At 31.9% G+C, this 23,912-nt stretch overlaps 1 protein-coding gene across 5 annotated transcripts in view; it reads right to left on the bottom strand.

Moving 5' to 3' along the window:
- The window catches only part of LOC126745560 (zinc finger protein chinmo), a 57,116-nt gene that overhangs the window by 13,652 nt on the left and 19,552 nt on the right, over window positions 1-23,912 (bottom strand). Inside the window, exons 1-6 of one of the 5 annotated variants that reach the window (XM_050453445.1) lie at window positions 21,174-21,563; window positions 10,189-10,338; window positions 4,406-4,743; window positions 4,186-4,343; window positions 1,461-1,723; window positions 851-1,108 (exon numbers count right to left, since the gene is read on the bottom strand). In XM_050453445.1, the coding sequence (XP_050309402.1) occupies window positions 851-1,108; window positions 1,461-1,723; window positions 4,186-4,343; window positions 4,406-4,743; window positions 10,189-10,309 (1,138 nt within the window). In that variant the 5' untranslated portion in view covers window positions 10,310-10,338; window positions 21,174-21,563. Of the gene's footprint in view, window positions 1-850; window positions 1,109-1,460; window positions 1,724-4,185; window positions 4,344-4,405; window positions 4,744-4,801; window positions 6,507-10,188; window positions 10,339-10,464; window positions 10,610-21,173; window positions 21,564-23,912 lie in introns of those variants that run through there. The other 4 variants (XM_050453443.1, XM_050453442.1, XM_050453444.1 and 1 more) reach the window with 4 other exon arrangements.

Below are 23,912 nucleotides of genomic sequence, written 5' to 3'. Positions count from 1 at the left end.
AAAGTTTTTCCCTGTAAAAACTAATAATTTTCAAAAGGTTTTTTTGGCCTTTTTGAAATATTTGGAACCTTCAAAACTTCGATCTTTTATAGTTTTAAAGGTCGAAAGTGGTCAAGTTGTCGACATTTTTTAACGCTCTAATAGATAATCGGGTATCGCCAGCACATATCTTAATGAGTAGGACATTGAGGGATTTACCGCCTAAATTTAACAATATTAAACCCAATTTTGACATTAAAAATTATAATGAGTATCTTGATGAACATAAAATAAAAGAAAAACTTAATTTTGACAAAGTGGTGAAGCCTGTGCCAAATTTGACAGTAAATGAAGAAATTTTGTGAAGAGTGGTCAGACATTTAGGTGATAGATTTGGATCCTATAAGATTTGTATAGGATATGGCAGCTCAATTTTAATTAAAAGTAAGCCATTTTTAACAAAATTTAGAAAACTGACAGATGCGAATGGTAATGTTGAACTATACTGAGATGTATTTAGTAACGAAATGTTGACAGGGAGATGGGTCAGATGAGAGATAACAAACAGTAGTAAGGAGTAGTTTCGAATCAACTGATTCATCAGTAGGCGATAAATACATATCATCAAATAACCGGGAATAATTAAGCACTGCCCTTGTTCATTTATGCATTTGGGTAACTGAAATATTAACTTGTGCTGTAATTGTACAAGCTAAAGGTCTTTTCTTCCCTTAATCCTTAATCCCCAAGACACCTGTTGAAGAATGTTTCCTCTTCAAATATTTGAAATACATGTTCTTAATTTTTGGACAAATAGAACAAATAATCAAAGCGTGATGAAAAATTAATTAGATATGCATAAGATCCCTACCGTCTGGCGTATTCACGGTGGTCTGCTTGTGATGGCTGAGCTTCCCAGTCGTAGAGTTCCATAAAGTAGTAGGTATCAAATCCGTCTTGTCTCTGTCATATTCAAACGTTTTCGTTGTTCCTATATTCCCGTTGGGAGGTGACGATCCCACGTGGTTCAATGGGGATAAACCCGGAGCGTGTCCTCCTGTTGTACCTCCTCCGGTACTTGATGGAGGCTCATCCTGCTGTACTGCTGGCTCCATTTTCATTCGTAAATCTATAAACAATGCAAACATTTTAATTAGAGGTAAACAATTTTGCAAGATTTACAGCGTTACCACAAATTACTCATAACCCAGATGTGAAAATTCCGACCCAATACGTCCGTCGCGTCTACATTACAATTAGGTACCAAAGCATCCTATATTTTAGCACGTGATTTTATGGTTAGTACGAGAATCCATTATTCCACCTACGTTTGCATAGACCGTGTTTTCTATTTTATTCCTGACTAACTTTGGATAATTAAACAGTTCAATTAAAAGAAACATTCATGCAGTTTGTTCGTAGCCACTTTCTCACAGAATCGATTTTCACATCTGAGTTCAAATGTGGTTCTTCGAATTTACCTTCAGGGCATCCAGGATCTTGGCATCGGTCTGGCTTAGTGGTTTCTGGGCAAATCAGGGCAGTGGCTCGATCTGTGCCGTCATACATATTATTTTCAGCCTCAGGTAGAACGTCTACGTCGCTGTGGTGAGGTGGGGCGGAACATGAGGTGCTTGAAGAAGGTCTGTGATAGTTCATCGAGTGTGGGGTGGGCGAGGCCGTTTGTTTGCTGCCATCTCGTAGCACAGAAGCGCGGTTTTCTTGGACTAAGTCGTTAGGCGATCTGGAAAAATCCAAGAGAATCATGAATAAATTAATTAACATAACACTAATTTAAATCAGGGATGGCTCGTTAGCTGTATTTATTATGATCTATCTAAGACTTTTGATTAGTTGCATAGTAAATCAGAAGATCTTCTAATTTGTCAATACTTAAACCATTACAGTACCTTACTATAGAGCATCAGATGCTGCAACAAGATTGTATAAGTACCTAAATGAAATTCGACTAATAATTTTGTTTGCTTAGAAAATACAAATAAATTAAATCTTTCTATCAACGGCTGGTGATTTATTTTATCAAAGGTTTTAGCACACTCAGTAAAAGCCGCACCTAACCGCTGTTAATCACTGTTATTATATTTGATGAAGTAATGTTGTTTATTTCAAAAATATTGGAAATTCTAAACGAAAGTAATGATGCTGAATCAGATAACCTCACTTCAATAATTTTTTTTAAAATGAGACTGATGCATCTGATGATACCAGAGTAAGAAATTAATCTTTTAATGATTCTTGGAACACATTACTAAAAAATAATGTAGATCCCTTAAAGATCTCATTACCATTCAACCAGAAAATAATAAATGCATGTTGCGCAACTGTTCTCCAAGCTACATGAAACATTATACTTTCCAAGCTATGACCTTTCAAGGTTTCGTTCTTTTATAGACCAAAAGTGGTCAAATTTAATTTTTTTTCTAGAAAAACTAATGACTTTCAAACGATTTCCTTAACGTTTTTGAAATGTTTGGAACCATCTGAAGAATTTAATACTACTGCAACAGTCGTACCTCTATTAGTTTTCAAGTTATGACTCTTCAAAGTTTCGGTCTTTCATAGTTTTATAGACCAAAAGTGGTCAATTTTGACATTTTTTACTGAAAAAATTGATCCTTTTTAAACGATTTCTTCAGTGTATTCAATATATTTGGAGCCTTTAAATTATTTTGGTACCACTGGAACAGTCGCACCTCTTATAGTTTCTAAGCTACGACTCGTTAAAGTTTCGGTCTTTCATATTTTTATAGGCCGAAAGTGGTCAATTTTGAATATTTTTTCTGGAATAACTAACAACTTTTAAACAATTTTTTCAAGGTTTTTGGAATATTTGGGACCTCCTGAATCGTTTGGTACCACTGCAACAATCGTCCCTTTTTTAGTTACCAAACTATGTCTCTTTTGGCCTAACTGCCTCGAATAATAAAGCAACTTAATAAACAGAAATTCTGATAGGATTCCACGACTCAACTGCCTGGAAATAGAAAACGAATTCACGGTTCAACTGCCTGGAATTAAGGAACTAATTCTTGACCCACTTATATCTTTTTACAAAATACCTTGCCAATACTGTGGCACATTATTCTCAAAGATTATACGTCATTTTCTAAGTAACAGTTACCCATATAGCTGGATTGGACCAGGTAGTTTGTTTCTATGGCCACCTAGATCTCCCGATCTAACTACGTTAGAGTAATAATTATGAGAACGAATTAAGGATATTGTGTACAAAACAGGGCCTAGAATAAAAGAACTGTGAAGAGAGGTGCCAAATAAACAAAAGAAACCCAACACAATCCAACCTAATAATTATTAATTCCATGCCATTTGAATTTTTTGGAAAAATATCAAAGTAACGGTTTTTAATTCAAATGAGGACCCCTACAATTTGACTAAATATTTTCACGTAGTACTGGATACGGTATTTAAGAGTACTTACATTTTACTTTTAAATAAGCTCAAATTAAACAAAATCGGATAAGTCTTTTAAAAGTTATAGCCACTAAAACAATTACACTTTCATTACTTTCCCGTCATTTTTGAAGGTCGGTACGCCAATTGAATGAGTCCTTGATCAAAATAATGGAAAATTATTCAAAGTTTTTAATTATGTTAAAAAAAAGGTACCTAAAGCTAAATTTTCCGGAGACAGTTAGAACTGAATTAATAACCATTTAATTGCGCTCTCGCTTTTATAATATCAAAAAAAAAATCAAGATTGACAGTTTCCGAGATATAGCACGCTTAGTGAAACACCTTGTACATTAATGATGTTTATCATTGATACATTTTGGAGTCACATTTTGTGATCTCAGCAAGGAATTCGACTGCGTCAGCCCAATGGGTTACATTAGTAATGTGTCCTTCAGGGAACCTTATATTAGAAAGACCCTTTTTGCTGATGATTCTATAACTTAGGTTACTGGCATTTGTACACTTGGGGCAGCAGAATTATGGTTTTTGGTTTAAGAGATGTGATCAGGCTTCATTGATCCGCTATCCTAGTTTAAATTCCTTGAGGCAGTGCTTAATCCTATAGCAGAATGGCATATCGGAACTGAACAAGACCAGTTTGAAGCCTGTTGATCAGTTATATGGATAGCTTTCGTATAATGTGCAAAGAAAAGCAAGTTTTTTGAGGTGGATGATTATTTTGGAGAGATATTGAATAGCCAAAAATCTTACCTAGGATGTTTAAGTTCGTACTGAGAATTGGTGGTCGGTAAGCGTTCATACGGTCTATAAGGGTGCGGCATATACGGTGACATTTTAGGTGAATAACTCGGTGACGGGCTGGATTGCTGATGGTTCGGCTGATTATTTTCAGTATCCTCTTTTAATATCTGTCAATAAAAAAACGACATATTTAGTCAATTAATACTTCTGCACTTCACACTTTGCTCACCTTAAACCTTTTCCTCGTCGGCGAGTCGAGAGGTAGTGCTGCCGCCTCCATTTCCTGTTGCCGCTGGGTCTGACTTTGAGCGACCGCTAATTTTTCATGCTCAATACTCAAACCTTTCACTTGCAAACATTCGGCTGCTTTTAGAAAACTGGATAAAGCATCCTGCGAGACGTGAACCTCTCCTTTGTACATAAATTCAAGTAGGGCGGCCATATTCGAAGCGGAGGTGCCGTCTAAAATAACCAGGAGGTTCTGGTGATAGGGAGCGGTCTCGAAGAGGTCCGCCAGATGTTTGCTGCATGCTGCCAGGATCAGTTTGTGAGCTTTGAAGGTTGCACCTGAAAAAAAATGATAATTAAAAGGTTGTTAATTAGTCATTGAACATTATCTTCACACCTTCGATACGCCCTTCCATTCTGGGGTACATGTACTGCAACTCAATTTGACCGAATTTTTAGACTACAAAGGAGGGCTTTACGTTATATACTGAGACTTAAATACAAAAGTCATTGCCAGCATTTCTTCAAAAAATTTAAAATATTAACTCTTTCATCTTTATTCATATTTGTCTAATACGCAAACACGGTTCAGCATCTGATAGGCCTCCCCATAGTTATCCACTTAGAAACACAGAACATGATCTATACCTAGCAACCCCACATTCAGAGTTGGTCAAAAGTTCCATATCTTGACAATAAAGCATTGATTGATTGATTGATTGCAGTTGAGTTTTGTTTGTGCCAATGAATGCATTAATTGATAGCGAACGCAAAAGCTGAGTGGACCAGACCTGTATAGGCTTGTGAGTTAACTACCACTGATTCTTCCCTTTTTTTTTAATATTTCTTAAACAGTAAATAGGACGGTTTCTCGCTCTGCACCTCATTTTTATATGCTCGATAAATAATAATTACGATACTTTTAATGATAATTTTTTTATTCACTGAGTAGCGTGCATACCACGTACTTAATATGCAACGGGCTGACCCGAAAATAACACGACATTGTTGCCGATGTATATCTCGTAAGGCAAAAGCGTAAAAATAAGTCTGATGCACATGACTTGGACAAAACTGGGACAGTAGGTCAAGTGCAACGCTGCACAAACCGATGAAAGCGAGCAGTAATTAGTAGATTAGGTGGGCTTGCGACAGCAGATGAGGATTGTGAAATGTACAAGTTTGTTTAAATAGAAAACGAAATTTAAAATGGGATCGTGCGAGATAAATGTGTGTTCTTGTTGAATAATTGACATGTTTTAATCGGGGTCGGCGATGTTATGTTGACGATAGGTCGCTGCTGTCAGGTTGGAGACTCTGTTGGTCGACTAATGCTTTCTTAATAAAATCCCTGCGTTTGCATCAGCCTAATGAATTTTCTACTATTGATCAACTTTAATAAATACGTATAGTTTGACCTACTAATTTATAAACGAACATGCTTCTTTCCGACGTAACTCAACCATCTTAAATGCATTTGCATTAAAAGTGAAATCACGAGAGCTCTTAGGTAAATAAAAAGGTGCCATTTACACTTCGCTATCGGACATTTAGACCCGAATGAAACGCGTATAAATAATAGCCAAGTGAAAGTTTTGAAAGTACGAATTTTTCAGTTGCGGTTATATTAATTTGGTTGGGCTATGCATTTTTATAGATTTATGAGAAAGGTTTTATCCTAAAACTTTTTTTAGGCAGCATATGGATTTAAATTGACCTGATAGTTTTTTATTGCAGATGCAAGAAAAAAAATTTCGAATTCAAAGCCTAAAATTTTCAAAAATATGTGGTATATTCTATGTTAACTATTCAGAGGAATATTCTCTACAAATATTATTAAGGATCCAAACTAATGCGAATAAAAATAATTAAAATAACGATTATTTTAACCAATGGTGTCAAGGTCTCCCACTTTAAAACTGAAAATCTCGAAAACAGTTAGGAATATTCTTATGGCATGATATTCACTAGAATATTCACTACCCTTATAATTAATTGGTCAATGTGGGTGCCAAGAAAACTTTTAAAATGTAAAAGAAAATGAAGGACATTTTTTATTGTTATTAATGATGGTTTTTACATTCGTTTTATTGATTCATCCTTTTTGATATAAATTAATATTTAAAATAATTTTTTTTCTCAAATTTTATTTAATAGAAACACAAATTATGCATTAAAATGCAATTAAACAAAGACCTCTTGAATTAAAAAACGGAAATATTTAGATTTCTTAAATTTCAATTTTTCTTAGGATAAATTTCAAAAAATTAAACTAAAATGTTCCTAAATAGAAGACTCACAGGATTTTTTTTTATTTTGAATTATTTTATAATATTTAAATTTTATAAATAATTTATCATAATTTTTTATGATTATATTTATTTGTTTTGGTAATCGAGCAAAAAAAAAAAATATTAAACCCCTTAGATCTTCAAAAATCAAAATTGAGATTTAATAAACAACCAAAAATGTAATGTTAAGATGCTGCATGCTCGTTTTTTAAAGTAACCACCCACTTCATAGCTAAAATTCTCGAGAGCTAACTGGAATATTCTTATGAAACAAAAAACATAATATTCACTGGAATATTCACTATCAATAAAATTTAAGGTCCAAATCAGACCAAAAAAATTTTTTTTAAAAATATCGAGCTTTTTAAATAGAGGTGCGGAAACTGCATACTCGTTTTTCAAGATGACCATTCACTTTAAAACCAAAAATAACTGGAATATTCTTATAAAACAAACAAGATTTTATGGACTGGAATATTCACTAGAAAATTCATTTAAATATTTACTATTAATATTATTTAATTTACAAAGAAAATTTTATAAAATATAAGTGATTATCTGTCGAAACTCTATTTTTAAAGTCGAAAATCTCGACTGACTGGACTATTCTTATGAAACAAAAAACATAATATTCACTGGAATATTCACTACCAATAAAATTTAAGGTCCAAATCAGACCAAAAAAATTTTTTTTAAATATCGAGGTTTTTTGATTGAGGTGCCCAAACTGCATATTTGTTTTTCATCCCTCACTTTAAATTCAGATTATTCCAAAAGTTCAGAGATTCCCAAGCTCCATTAACCTTAAAAACAGTAATTTTAAATAAAGGCCTTTTTGGTGACATTTCATCTATTATATTTAAGTAATTATATATTAATAGCCCATGATAATTATTACATAAGTACATACATGCAACGATGGCAATGCACCTTCAAAATAATAATAAACCGACTTTTAATGAGGTTCTAATTATCTTAATAACCATAATAGTCAAGTTGGTATTACCGTACGATGCAACCGGTAACCACCCGACCATCACGTTTCGGCAAGACATAACGGAAATAATCAAAAAAAAAAAAAGAACAAAAGTAGGTATGCAACCAAGAGGTAATCCTTAAATTTAATCTAACGGTATAGATGAAGCGATTTCTTTTTTTGTCGGTGAACTGCATTACGAGCGCCAAGTAGATGCCTGAATAAAAGAGAGATTTTCGTTTAATGCAAAAGAAATAATTGACGTATTTTTTGTGATTCTTACACTGATTCCTTAATTTCACCCATTTTAAAGCCTTTAAAAAATATATTGCAATGATTCTATTAATAATTCAACAATAATTACAATCAGACTCAGTTGATTCTTCATCTGTGTGTTTCAGTGTCACAATTCATGGACCGTCACAGTTGCACGATGTTCATTAGCTGTACGAGGCATATTCTCATCAGAAAAGTGTGATTTTAGGTTAATTTAGGGCTTAAGTAAGGCATGAAATACGATAGAAATTGGACAAATTAGCGTTTTACCCATTATCCTGTCCTAAATCTTCATCTGAGTGTCAGGAGGATCAAATTTATCGTCTGTACACAGTATGATTACACAAGACTAATAATAAATCAATTAGTAAGCAACCAGATGGCGCAACACTACACTTATTTTTCTAGATATATACGAATAAATATGATGTAATTGGTTTTGCTGCTGTATTTTGTGACTTGACCAAAGCGTTCGATTGTGTTAAACTTCTCAGATTCAAAGGAGAGGGGATGGTGTAAGAAAATTATGATATTTATATACTTTGCATATTACAGACTTTTGGCAAGTAAATGGATGATGAGACGTTTCGTCTTTTGACGACCATCATTAACCTTTAATTTTGTTATTATATTAGGTTCTATCTGACTTACATACTTTTTGTAATTTGCTTTATATAATAATTTATCGAGGGTAATTAGTATTTATTTATATGTTAGCTTTTTCTGTCCACTGTTCTTTGTCATGGAACTCCTATGGAAAGTACCCTAAATAGTTTTTGGATAATTTAAAAATTAAGAAATTCATTAGCTTTTAAAAGAAATTAAAATGAATGACATTTTTGAAGGTGATTTTAAAATATTTAGATTTTTGTAAAGCCTTTGACAGTTTCAATGTTTTTTTAGTTCTTTGAAGAACTATTCAATTACTCAAAAACTGTTGTAGTTACAAGAAAACTTGTAAATACTTTTTTGGTAAGGAAACTCAATAGCTTTCATATACAGCTTAAATCAATAAAATCGTTAAAGCAGTTTTGAAAATATTTAGATTTTTGTAAAGCCTTTAATACTATCAATGTTTTTTTGATGTATCGAAAACCTACTGAATAACTCTAGAACTGTTGCATTTTCAAGGAGAGTTATAGAAACATTTTTTGTAAAGAAACTTATTGGCTTTCATACAAAACTAAAATCAATAAAATATTTGCAGGAGTTTTCAAAATATTTAGATTTTGGTAAAGCCTTTGACAGTATAAGAATTTATTTTGTTCATTGACAAATCGCGTAATAACCTCAAAAGTGTTGTATTTACAAGTAAACTTGTAAAGATCTTTTTGGTAAAAAAACTCATCGGCTTTCATATGAAGCTAAAATTATTCAAATCTTTACAGGAGTTTCCGAAATATTTTGATATTTGTAAAGCCTTTGACAGTATTAACATTTTTTTAATGCCTTGAAAAACTACTCAATTACTTCAGAACTGTTGAATTTATATGGAAACCTGTGAAAACCTTTTTGGTAAAGAAACTTATCGGCTTTCATATAAAACTAAAATCAATAAAATATTTACTTTTTCAAAATAAATATTTTATTGGGATTTTATAAGGAGTTTTCAAAATATTTAGATTTTGGTAAAGCCTTTGACAGTATCAACATTTATTCAATCCATTGACAAATCGCGCAATAACTTCAAAAATTTCAAAAGTGTTGTATTTACAAGAAAACTTGTAAAGATCTTTTTGTTAAAAAAACTAAAGAACCTTTAGCTACAAAGGTAGTTCATAATATAATAAATATTTAAAACTAAAAAATATAAATCAAGAAAAAAATTGCAACAATAAAACAATTTTAATAAATTGAAAAAAGTGTGTGCTTGCAGGTGCTCATACATAATGTAATAAACAACGACTATGGCATACAAAAAAATACAAAAAAGTGTCACATACAGAAGAAGTATAAATAAAATTTAAGCCTAAAATAAAATAGCAAAAATAAAACAAAATACGAGTTAAAATTGTAAAACAAAAATTAAATAAATACACGTACAAACTGCAATTACTACTACTTTTTGGTAAAGAAACTCATTGGCTTTTACATAAAATTAAAATCGTTACATGAGTTTTCAAAATATTTAGATTCTTGTAATGCCTTTGACAGCATCCTCACGTACTTTCCATAATACACCTTGCACTTGATCTGACTTTAAGAATAATAATTCTATTTTAATTACAGTATTAGACTTACCATCACAAAAGAGTGTGACGTCGGCCAGACTCTCAGATTTAAACAAATTGCTGAACGACGTAGCCAAATTTGATCCGAAGCTATTCCATTTCAAGCAAAACTGTTGTTGTTGAGAGTCCATCTCAAACCCCGAATGGATAATTTGATGAGCTGGAAACAAGGAAAAACTCTGCGTTAAAATAGGCACAAGGTTGTTATTAAAACAATTAAAACGTATGCCGTTAGCGTGGGAATTAAAGCTAAATAAACCGTCATGGTTTGAATGTGAAAACTCACACTTACGTAAAAACTTACTACACATTGTGCCAAAACACATAATATGTCTAAATCTTTTAGATAAATCGAACGGTTTTATGATGATAGGTTTACTAAAGTAATTACGCTTTTCGGCTTTGTATTTATGTGTAACTCTTGCACAAAATTTGATGAACAACAATTTAAGTGGAAAATATTATAGTGCATAAATAATTAAATCAGTTTTGTCAATAAATAATAGATTAAATACTTTACCAGTGGCGTAAGTCATTTATTTAAATAAATCAATAAGTTGCCTTAAATCTAAAGTATTTAATTAAACTAGATTCGATGCGCCTATGGTCTCTAAAATATTCCCTTAGCCAAACTGCAATTAATGAAATCATGTTTCAATGAAACCCATTGACGAAAGGTGTTTACGAACTGATACCGCTTTGCTGAAATACGCATTTTCGTTGTAAACAATTGCACTATTAGTCAACAAAATTAAGACACGTGGAGACCTTCGAATAATTGCAAAAGTGCATGTTTATTTGTTTTTTTTTTGGGTTTGCACTTTTCGGGTTAATAATTTGTGTGCAATTTATCCATCAGACGTAATAAGATTTCACTCGATAGAGTGGACTATTTAAAAATAATATTAAATGAATATATTGTGTCGGTATTTTATATAATAATAATAAAAGGTAAACTAGCATTTTAGTCGACAAGTACTTAATATAAAAAAATGCAATATTTCCTCAAAGGGCTCAACCATTGGGAAAAAATCAATGTTTTTATATATTAGGTATAGTTTTCTAAACATCCTAATAATATAACTTAAAAAATAAATATACGAGCGACTTAAATAAGAAGTTTTTAATAATGCAAATTATTAAACCTGCAATATTTCAGTGAAAATCGTCAATTTGCCATAGAAAATACCATCAGATGCCGAATTTGATTTTTTTTTAAACTGTACCATTTTTTTTTTAATTTTTTTTATATTTCTGCACCAGTCTATTTTGGAATTTTAATTAAATAAATATTTCTAATTGAAACATTAATAATTTTACTAAAACGATATCATTCTTATTTAAAAAAATAATTTTCTGCGGGTAGATTTCGCCATTTATCCATTTCTCTCTTTATTCCAGGTAGTTTAGTCATAATTTTAATTAAGCGTCATAAAATTTTGAAATCTATGGATCAACTATTTTATTAACAAAATTAAGCTTGAACTGTAAATTAATTGATTATTCCAGGCAATTAATATTTAATTTTAATTAAAATGTCTTAAATTTTGAAAAATTCATAGCAGCTGTCCAAAGATAGAGACATCATGTATGGAATTGTAAATTAATTCTAATTTAAAGGTCATTAATAAGTAACTTAATTATTCCAAGCAGTAAGGGAATAATTTTAATTAAAAGGCGTGATACTTAAAAATTAAGGTCTCAATTTCCTGGAATCCTAATTACTTAAATAAGTTTAATTTAAACATTACTATTAGTTAATTATGCCAGGCACTTCATGCTTAAATTTATTTTAAAATTGAGTAATTTCTTTGGATAAACTACTTCTGTACATAAATTAAGCCTAAATTGCCTGGAATTATAAAATAATTCTAATTTAAATATCATTATTAATGAGTAAGTCAATTATTCCAGGCAGTTGAGGTAAAATTTTAATTAACATGCTTGATATATGTAAAAAAAAATAAGAACCTGTTTACCTAAAATTCTATTTATTTAAATATTAATAATTAATTAATTATTTCAGGCACTTGAGGCGAAATTTTAATTAAAATATCTAACGTGTATAAATAAGACCTCAATTATCTGGAATTCTAACTAATTAAGTAACTCTAACTTAAACATTATTAATTAGTAAAAAAATATTCCAGGCAGTTTAAGTGTAATTTTAATTAACATGCCTTAAATATTCAAAAAACTACAACTCAAATAGATAAATAATGCCGGGAATTATAGTTTAAAACAAAATCGATTACCTACATTACTAATTTATAAAAAAAAATCTTATTTATATATTATTAAATATTCCAGGTACTTTTAATTAAAATGTCTGACATGAAAAAAAAATATCTAGAATTCTAATTAATTAATTCATTTTAATTTAAAAATTAATAGTTATTACATTATTCCAGGCAGTTGAGGCATATATTTAATTAAAAGGTGTGATTCTAATTAATTAAATAACTTAAATTTAAATATTGTTAATTATTGAATTATTCCATTCACTTAAGGCAAGACATGTTAAAAAAATTAAGAGCTCAATTATTTGCAACTTTTCATTAATCCATTAATCCTTTAAATTGTTCCAGGCAATTGAGGTGTAATTTTAATTAAAACGCCTTAGTTATTGAAAAAACTATGGCTCCACTACCTCATATAGAAGAATCGTGCTTGGAATTGCATTATACTTTTAATTTAATTAACTAAGTTAATATCATTAATTAAGTAAGTTAATTAATACAGGCATAACTTTTTTAATTAAAAGATTTGATATTTGAAAAAAAATCACGCACCTAATTCCTTGAAATTTTAATTAATTTAATAGAGAGGTTAGGAATAAGAGCTCATTTAACTGGAATTGTAAATAATTCTAATACGAACACAAATAATTAATAAATTATTCCAGGCAGTTGACGCATAATTTTAAATAAAAAGTGTGATATTTTAAATGAAATCAGAGACTTGAAATTCAAATGTATTAACTCTGAATATTCCTATAATTTTTATTTAAATATTATTCAATAAGTAGTTAATTATTTCTGACACTTAAGATAAAAGTTTAGTTAATATACCTGACATGTTAAAAAAATTTCTTAATCATTTAGAAATCTAATTAATTAAATAATTCTGTTTCTATAAGCTACTAGCATGGACATATAGTTGCATTGTATCATGAAAAAGTAGTATGTTTTATCCATAATTATGTAAATAATTTATTTGACTTTTTATTAATAAGACTAATAAATTGTCTCTACCACACTATGTCAAAAACACGATCTCTATTAATTAGGTACATTTTTCCATTTTTTGTTTTTCATTTCCTTATGTTATTTTTCTTGCTCTTTTGTATAATCACATTTTTCTGCACTGAATTCAGACATACAGAAAATATGTAGAGAAGTATATAAAAAAGTGTCCCTTACCCCTTATCGTATTATACTCAAACCTCAAATTCTATGATTCCATACTACCCAATAACACATTAATTAAACTATATGCATCAGAAATTAAACTGCTAACCTTTCAACAAAAACTTAAAACACCACGTGCGTGACTGGTTACCTTGATATTGCTATTTAACTGCCGAATATAACTAAGGTCATATATAATTACATACAGAATAAATTCGAGTATTATTTTCATTTTTTTTTGTTTAATAGTCGCAAAGTGACCTTCGTAAATTCGTTCCTTACGCAATGCGTGTTCTTGATGCAAGCAACAACTCATATGGGTCATATCCGGAAATAGACGTTATATTTAAGGACGCCGCTGATAATTAATTGAAATCTTACATGGGTATATCGTACAGTGGCGTCGTCGGTGATATTAATTTGATTAAGTATAGTGTAGTTTTGAGAACGATTTGTATGAAGGTCCAGTATTTACATCAGTTACTCATTATTGGCTGTTGACACCACATACCTGTCACTGTTCAAATATTGATCAATAGATTTCCAGGTCTCAGGATGGAGTTTTTCTTATTATTTTTAAACCAAAATGTATGCACACAATATAATATTAGATGAAAATGATCTTAAAGGCACTGAGGCAGCATTTTATCATTAAGTTTCCACGCAGAAATAATGAACTTTATTCATAAGTATTTTGAAACCAGTTTCAAGCTCATTGGATTTTGAACTCATTCAGCAACAGTTTGTTTATGGATTTCTCGAAGGCGTTTGACAAGGTGAAGCTGAGATCTTCAATCTCATTAAACTTCACTGCCTTGGCATATCAGATTCACTGTGAGACTGGTTAGAGTGTATCATGTACAAAGGTGACTGTATATCCTGTACTAGTAATTCTTTTCATCAATGACTTTGAACGTTGTTCGTAAGCACAGTAATGTTTTCCTTTGGAAGATTAACATACTCTGGTAATTGAATGCCATGGACCTCGATATCTCAGACCATAAATCTACAAGACATTCAACTAATTTCCTCTTTACTAGTCCTCTAGAGTATGTAAGGAAGCGAAGGGACTTGAGACTGTATAAATCTATAAACTCTTTTGAAAATTCCTTGTTGAACTATTGAACCACATATCCAGACATCGAGTTCCGAAAACCTGCCAATAAGCAAAATATTGACCAAGTGGATTCTCTGATACACTGACCTTAGTATATGTCTTGATGTCTGATTTTTAGATGGAGCGACAGGTTCTTGTGGCGCTAACAAGTATGGGAATGAATATTCTTGCACTTTGCACAGCCAAAAGATAGATGATTTGGAGTCACTGGACTTCAGTTGATGACGTAATGGTCTCATACTTTTCATATGATAGCAAGTGCTGGTCAATTAACCTAAGCTGGGTCAGCCCTGATGCTCCAGGAGTAGCGTCCACGTACTTATAAAGGAAAGACAACCTTTAGCTCTTCTAAGGTCAAAGGTCTATCCAAGGATAAGCCTTATAGCCATTACAGCCTTGTTTATGTCCCTTCTTTGTCATATTATCTTGCAAGTATAATCCAAGACGTTTGCAGAAGTTCACAATATTTTGCAGGAGTAAAAAGGATAGGAACTTTCATGCTTGATGACTATTCATGTAGATAAAGAACTCGTGGATAACATTCTTCATAAGTACAAAAGGAAGAAGGAATGAGCTCAAAGGAACCTGTACAATCTTTATGAGAGATAAGTCAAGTCGTAGTTCCAGATCTACTGTCATATTATGAACTATAGGCCCAATGACCTTATCTTGCGGTTCAAGCCTTCTAATATTAGTGGTTCTCAATAGGATTTTGGGACCTTCAATTTTTTTATATGAAAAAGTAAAAACCAAATAATGTCAGGTCAGGTGATCTTTCTGGCCACTTTACAAGTTCATTATTCCCCATCCAGTTTTTGTCCAGAAAGTGTATTTAGGTTTAAAGTAAATGTTAAATCTTTTATTTTTGCTATAAAATTGATGCTACTAGAGCTGAACAAATTGGTAGTATTCCTGCAACTAAGCAGTATATTAACCATTAATGAGAAACCCTCGGAGAGAATCTGCTAACAGAGCCTTTGGCCAACATGGTTCTTATCTAGAGCCTTGGCCTAGTTTTTCAGATCCAGTGCCCTGAATTCATAGTTTGACGCATGACTTTTAGATGGTAATCATTTAACAGGTAATCATTGCAAATCAAGTGAGAAAAAAATCCTGCACTGGTTATGAAATCTTATGTCCTCATAATGAGATCTTCCCCATTTTATGCCTAAGCTTAATTTTTTTTTAAATATCACACCCCAATAAAAAATCAAATAGTGTCAGGCCAGGTGATCTTTCTGGCCACCTTACAGCTTTATTAATCTTTATCAAGTTTTGGTTCAGATTTTATTTTAATATCATTGAAAATTGAATGCTTGCTCCACCTGCTTCCTATTTGGCGCCCTGGCTTTGATTTTTTTTAAATCAATTGATCTTAATTCACGGTCTAATTTAAAATTTATGCATCGACATGAAATTTAGATGGCGCTACAGATACTTAATACAAAATAAGTTAAGAAATGAATATTTTTTCACTGGATACGGATTCTTATGTTAAACATCTCAAATCTAATTTCTATTTTATTTATTACCACCCCAATTAAAAAATCAAATGGTGTCAGGCCGGGTGATCTTCCTGGCCAATTTACAGCTTTATTATAACAGATACAGTTTGGGCATTTAAATGAAACTAAAAATTGGCAGCAATACTGAGCAATATAGACTGAGTTCGCAAAGAAGCACTAAGTACAAGTATGATACGACACGAGTGCATATAAGTTTAAAGTAAAAGCTGAATCTTTGATTTTTGCTACAAAATTGATGGTACTAGAGTTGAAAAAATTCGTGGATTGCCTGCAACTAAGCAGAATATTGACCAATATGAAATCTTGTTTTCACGTTGAAACTTCCTCACACCTAATATTTATTTTTTTTAATACAAAAAAGTAAAAAAAAAATCAAATAGTTTCAGGTCAGGTGATCTTCTTGGCCACTAAGCATGGCAAAACTACGTATGATGCAACGTAAACTCGAAGATACTTTACCATCTTCTTCTCACAACTACATAAATCCTAAATGGTTAAATGTCAAACAAACTGTTGAAGACCATAAATCGAACAAACTAGAAAACACATCATACAACTGAAAAGAGAGATCAATGAAACCTGAACTATCCGGCCATTATGTTTAGACCTTGAACGATGTTGGTGTTTGCAACTTTTAGATTTGGCAGTTGGTGGTAACATGCGAGTGTCAAGGTTCTGAATAATTGCAAATGTGTATGCCAAAAATACGGAGCAGCTATCGCCCGCCTAGACAAAGGTGAACGAACCGGGACAATGCTATTTTAACTTGTTTTTTCTTTTCGCGATTTTTTTTTGCAAGTGCACGTGGTGAGTAGTCGTTAACAGATAAATGAACCTGACGTTATAGTTTTTAGTCGGCGTTATGTGAAAGTCACGTCTTAGTTCAAAAGTTTATTAATTAGTAAGGGGATATTTCTAATAGGTTTCAATGCACTAGTTCAGTTATATATTTTTTTTTATTTACGGTATTCAGAAAATGTACTAAATCATCATCTTGCAGAGCTTCTCATCTAAAATTTCCTTTATATATTAAAATTGCAGCTTGGGTCGAAGGAAGCCTATTGCTTGGCCACCTAACCCCACTGGATTTTTATTTTATTAGTGAAGACATCTCAAGACCGTTGAGCCTTCCTCTTCTGAGTAAAATTGTGATTAAATAAGAAAAATGTTGCTCAATTCGCAAGTATAACAGACTTTAGGGAGCCAGTGTTGCAACAGGGTCATATTTATAATAAAAACTGATTTTGCAAGATCCATTCCTGCTGTGCTTCACGCATATAATAGCGCACATATCCCTGCAATATTCTCCTGCTGTTTCATAAAGGACCGGTTCTATTTTACAACAGCAGGAGACGCAGGTCGCCCTTCGAACCCCATTCATTTATAATTTCTTACAACATAACCCTTCCCTCTTTGAAATATGCGCCGCACCGACGGATTCGGGTGCGTATATATTAACGTATTGTGTCTTTTATGATGATTGAAGCCAGTGCGACTCGCTATTTAAATATGGAACTAAAGTATATAAATTTGATTTTATTCAAGTTTGGTTGTACAGGTCAAATAAATAGTCAATATTACAAACTCTGCAAAGGACAACTCTGAAAAATTTTAACTCAGTGGTAAAAAAGACTAATAAATATACAAAAATTAAATTTACAATAAAATCTAGGGGTTTCTATATAATTCGATAATAAATTGTGGCGCCCAACATGTGGTAACGACTGTTTGACACAATTTTTAAGTTTTTTATGCACCGAAGATAATTTTTCGTCCAAAACAGTATGCCTTGACTTATTTTATACACAAAATCGTAAAGTAGGAGTTTTTTACTTTTAAAAGGCATTGAGCCTAAATATATTTTTTTTCACTGAGATTTTAAGTTAAGTAATCTTAACAGCTTACAATATTATATAAAGCCTTTCGAGTCACCTTTCGAAACTTGGAATCATTTGCCCTGAAGAAGCGAATGAGCAGAAACACGTGTCGATAAGTGCCACCCTAAGTTTTCTGTAGTATTTCTGTTTTCTACCTTACTATTGGTTTTTTTTATGCGAAATTAACAGTTGAACTCGATATTTAAATAATTGAAAGTATATCAGTTTATTTAATTGAAATTTAATCAGTCCCTAAAATTACAGGATTCTCAATTATGTATAAGACGTCACTGAAAAACCTCCTCATTGTTAAAATTAGAAGACCCTAATAAATAAATAAAAATGAAATTCACAATAAAATGTATGGGTTTCTAAATATGTTGATAAAAAATTGTGGCGCCCAACATGTGGTAACTTCCTTATGGCACACTTTCCAGGTTTTGTATGCATAGAAGATACTTTTTTTTGCGATAATGGTATACTTTGAAAAGTTTTCTACACAAAATCTTAAAATAGGAGTTTTTCTATATGAAATTTTGCGATTTTAAATTAAGTATATTTTCCTATATTTAAAAAAACTGTTTAAAAGGTTCCTTAAGAGATAAATATACGAAGAAGATATTATTGTATATTAAACCCACGTAGATGGCGTTCCAGAAAAAAGTCTTCACCTCATTAATTTGAATTGGTTGTGCGACTTTCACTATTCTGCCCTAGCATCAAAGGTGCTGCATAAAAAATTTATAATAAAAAATGAAATAAACTAGTATGACATTAAACTAGTCATTATTCTATCAGCAGTTCTGGAACTCAAGAATATTGGCATTATAGTACTGAAGCCTACGGAAGAACTCTTTATTTTAAAATATATGATAGAATGAGATGCGACTCACTATTTAAACATGGAATGAAAGTTTAATAGGTGCTTGGCAGTTAGAAGGATATAAAACCCTTATTTCTGCAGAGAATTGTTTTTAAAAAGTCAACTGAAGGTTAGAGGAACCTATTAAATAGATAAAAATAAATTCATAGTAAAATGTAGGGGTTTCTAGGTATTTCGATGATAAGTTGTGGCGCCCAACATGTGGTAATTACTTTTTGGTACAATTTTTAGGTTTCGAATGCTAAGAAGATGTTTTTTTTGCTACAGAGGTATAGTATTTTCTCTTTTAAAAGGGGTTGAGTTCGCTCAAAAATCTTTTTTTAATCGCTGAGATTTTACGATTTAAGGTTACAATATTTTTCCTACATTTGGAATAGTGCGTGAAAGGCTTCCGAGGTTACATAAAGCCTTTTCAGTCGAAACTTGGTTGATATGTACTTCCTATCTGAGAGTAGGATCAACAAGGTTCTTTCCACTCCTTGGGCCTCTAAAGAACAAAACTATTCTCTTTATTCATTAGCGTTAAACGAGATTTTCAATCTTACTTGCTCAAGATTCCAAATAAATCAGTTATTCACCATGTTATAAATCACCATTATTTCCTTCGTTGTCATGCCCTGAAGACGCTAATCAGCAGAAACACGTGTCGGCAAGTACCACTCTTATGTGGTATTTTAGCAGTCTACTCTCTGAAACTCGTAGTACTAAAGCATACCGAAGAATTATTTATTTTGATCGTAACAAAATGCGATGAGTTATATATTTGCTTCTTTATAAAACGTTTTTAATAATATTATTAATGCTGCATATCAAATACGTTGACGGATTCGGGTGCGACTCGCTAGGCACGAAACTTCCCTATTTAGTATGTCAAATATATATTCAAAATTAGGAAGTTCTTAATTCTACATAGGACAACCCTAAAACATCTCAAATCAAGGGCAAAAGAGCTTAATAAATTAATAAAAATTAAATTCACAAAAAAATTTAGGGGTTTCTAAGTATTTCGATGATAAGTTGTGGCGCCCAACATGTGGTAATTACTTTTTGCGATAATTTTCAGGTTTCGAATACCCAGAAGACGTTTTTTTTTTGCCAAAAAGATATAGTTTGACTAGTTTTGTAGAAGAAATAGTAGTTTTTCTCTCTTAGAAGGCGTTGAGTTCGCTCAAATATGGTTATTCTTTGAGATTTTACAATTTTAGGTTACAATGTTTTTCCTACATTTGGAAAAGTGCGTGAAAGGCTTCCGAGGTTACATAAAGCCTTTCCAGTCGAAACTTGATTGATATGTACTTCCTATCTGAGAGTAAGATCAACAAAATTCTTTCCCCTCTTTGTGTCCTCTAAAGGACAAAACTATTTACTTCATTCATTAGCGTCAAACGAGATTTTCAATCTTACTTGCTCAAGATTGCCGGTAAATCAGTCATTTACAATTTTATAAATTACCATTTTTTCCTTCGTCTTGAAGACGCTTATCAGCAGAAACACGTGTCGACAAGTACCACTCCTACGTGGTATATTAGCAATCTACTCTCTGGAACTCGTAGTACTAAAGCATACCGAAGAATTATTTATTTTGATCGTAACAAAATGCAATGAGATATATATTTGCTTCTTTATAAAACGTTTTTAGTAATATTATTAATACAGAATATCAAATACTTTGACGGATTCGGGTGCTTTATTATTACTTGCGGACTTGAAATTCCTTAATTCTACATAGGATAACCTTAAAACATCTCAACACAAGGGCAAAAGAGCTTAATAAATTAATAAAAATTAAATTCACAAAAAAATGTAGGGGTTTCTAAATATTTCGATAATAAGTTGTGGCGCCCAACGTGTGGTAATTTGTTTGCAGAGAAGTTAATTTTTTTGCAAAAAAAGTATACATTCGTAAATTTTGTGCACAGAGTCGTACAGTACGAATTTCCCTCATTCTACTCGTAGCACCGAAGCCTAATGAAGAACCCTTTATTTTAATTTGTTCCGCATAAAACGTTTATTAATGCAGCATATCAGTAGATGATATCAAATAATCGATAAAAAAAATTGATAGTATTTTCTCAATATTGGCCGAGGACAAATATTCAGCCGCCTTGAAGCCTAACCAGTAACCGTAAAAAAAAAAACCTTGAAAGCCGATTAACAGCTGATCCGTAATATGTATACTTACTGCAAAATCCAATTTAGCGGGCACGTTATCCACTTTAAATGTGACAAAAAAAAAACAAAGGAGGTTTCAGTGGCAGCCCCGACGAGTTTTCTATTCACGTAGTTTCGTAATAAAATTTTTACGATTCGCACTAGTAGACCGTCACTTTCCGACGCATCGCGTTTTCAGAAAATCCGACTCTGGCTCGTTCTTCGTTGTTTGGTGCTGATGTTTCGATTTTTTGGTAGCGGTGTGTGCTGCTGCACGCACACTGTCTGCCCCGACTGAGTTGGCATTCCTGCCGCACGCAACAACGAACGCACCGTCGTGGCATCGATGGCAGCCTTAGCGCGGCAGTAGCACGCAATAGCAGGAGCACTTTTATATCGGCGAAATTCGCTGCGAATTCCAGTTTCTCGTATTGCGTCGACGATCGGTTTTTTGGGCATTATGCAGTTCTCGTTTAGTTTTTGTACATCCACTAGATATGTTAGCAGGATCAGTTTAGTCCTACTCTACTTTTGCTTGGGTAAAATCAATGGGTATCTTCAATTGCAAATTCAGTCAATCTTATGGTCTCGAACATCATATAAAATTAATACAAACAATTACTGAGATACCTTTGCAGCATCTCTTTTTGTTTTACGACTAGTTAGTGTCAGCTAAAATAGCAAGGGCTTCCCCAGACGCTCCACTGTCACTAAACAGAAAGCATCTCAACAAATTAGACAAAGGATATAATTCTATTATAACCTCATGTTTAAATAGTAATGAAATAAACTCAGGTCACAGGTCTCAAATTTATTAAATTAAAGTCAAAGGATTACACGTGTTTCGCCCATGCTAGGCATCATCAGATCCACTTGTGTATTCACTAATAAAAAGAACGAAAAAAGAAGCAGAGATCAAGACTTGGTCATTGGTAAAATCGGACCAAGACTAATTACTACATATTAAAATTATATAAACAACCAACTTTAAAATTTTGAAACTTGAACTAAAGTATCTAAATTTGATTTATTCAAAGTTTAGTTGTATAGTTCAAATTAATAGTGAATATTACAAATTCTGTATAGGATGACCCTGAAAAATCTCAACTCAAGGGTAAAAAAGACTAATAAATGAACAAAAATTAAATTTAAAATAAAATCTAGGGGTTTCTAAATAATTCGATAATAAATTGTGGCGCCCAACATGTGGTAACGACTATTTGATACAATTTTTAAGTTTTGTTATGTACCGTAACAGTATGCTTTGACTTATTTTATACACAAAATCGTAAAGTAGGAGTTTTAATATTTTAAATATTTTTTTTATTTACTGAAATTTAAATTTACAAATTTGTCTTATATCTTAAAGGCTTCCAATAATATATAGAGCCTTTCAAATCTTGGTTAATATAATCTTCCCATTTAAGAGTAAGATCAACGTTCACTACAGAATCATTTGCTCTGAAGAAGCCAATGAGCAGAAACACGTGAAGAGTAGTGCAACCCTTAGTTTTCTGTAGTGTTTCTGTCTTCTGCCTTACTATTGGTTTTTTTTATGTGAAATTAACAGCTCAAGATGATAAGAAAACGTTCATTGAGGTCAGTGCAACTCGATATTTAAATATGAATTGAAAGTACAGGGTGTTCCAAATTCGAGCCTCACCATTGGGATCTCGTAAACTAGAAGAGATACGAGGTCGGTTAAATTGAGGCAAAGTTGCGAAATTTGGTGCTCATTAAAACGGTTTTTTGAAATTTCAAAAATTCCGATTAGTTCCGAAGATATTTGGAAAAAAACCGAATATTGGCCATTTCATTTTTATTTTTTTACGCCTTTATTTGAATACTTATTCGCATTGCTACTTTTTCTTTATTACAAAATGGTGTCGTCAGATTTTTAAACCGACGTTTCGTATTTCAACTGTCATCATCAAGTTTGTTTTTTTAAATACGGCCCTGGATTTTTTATTACGGATTTTAAGAGTCCCTTACGTTCCTAAACCAATAATGTATCGCACTTATTCAAAAAATCAGGAACATCAGGAAATCAGGAACAAGGATTACCAATCCATTGGGTGCAACAGTATCAAACTAGGTCTTGGGAATTGATTTTTCTTAGTAATTTCTTAGAAACGTATTATGTAGGTATACTTTTTAGTACCTTAATTGACATATGACTCAAAAAATTCGTTTTTAAAGCTGTGCACCGTACCTGCGTCACGGCCGCTGTAAATTCTTACGGGAGAGTAAAATGCGTGGCCTGCTAAAGTAAAAGTCATATTTAGCATATTAATTTCAAAAGAAAAATAAATAGTATATATATATATGTAGTAAATATTGCTAATCAAAAATGTATTACTTTAAAATAGAACTGTGTTGAAATGACAGTTTGTTGAACAATGTTTTGAACTAGCTTGGCAGGCCGCGTGAACCATATACGCGTCACGGAAAAAAATCCTATTAATTTCTTCGCATTATCATTATTATATAGTAATATTATTTTATTCACGAAAAATCAAAAGGTTCTTTTTTTGAATCGTAGATCGAGGTCAGTATGGGCCATTTGCATGTTTGATTGGTAGGTTTCTTTTAACGTACGCCGCGAAGAAAATACGTGAATGGTTATATCATTATTTAAATTTTACATCGTGTCCGGCACAGAATTGGCATTCTTTAAATCCAATTATTGACCATTATTTATAATGGGTAGGCCCATTAATATTCCTTTGAAGGTATAATAATTTTTGGATTTTGACAGTGGGCAAAACAA

Source organism: Anthonomus grandis, chromosome 16 (assembly GCF_022605725.1).
Source record: "Anthonomus grandis grandis chromosome 16, icAntGran1.3, whole genome shotgun sequence".
Lineage (NCBI taxonomy): Eukaryota > Metazoa > Arthropoda > Insecta > Coleoptera > Curculionidae > Anthonomus > Anthonomus grandis.
This window is presented reverse-complemented; position numbering and strand designations above follow the sequence as displayed.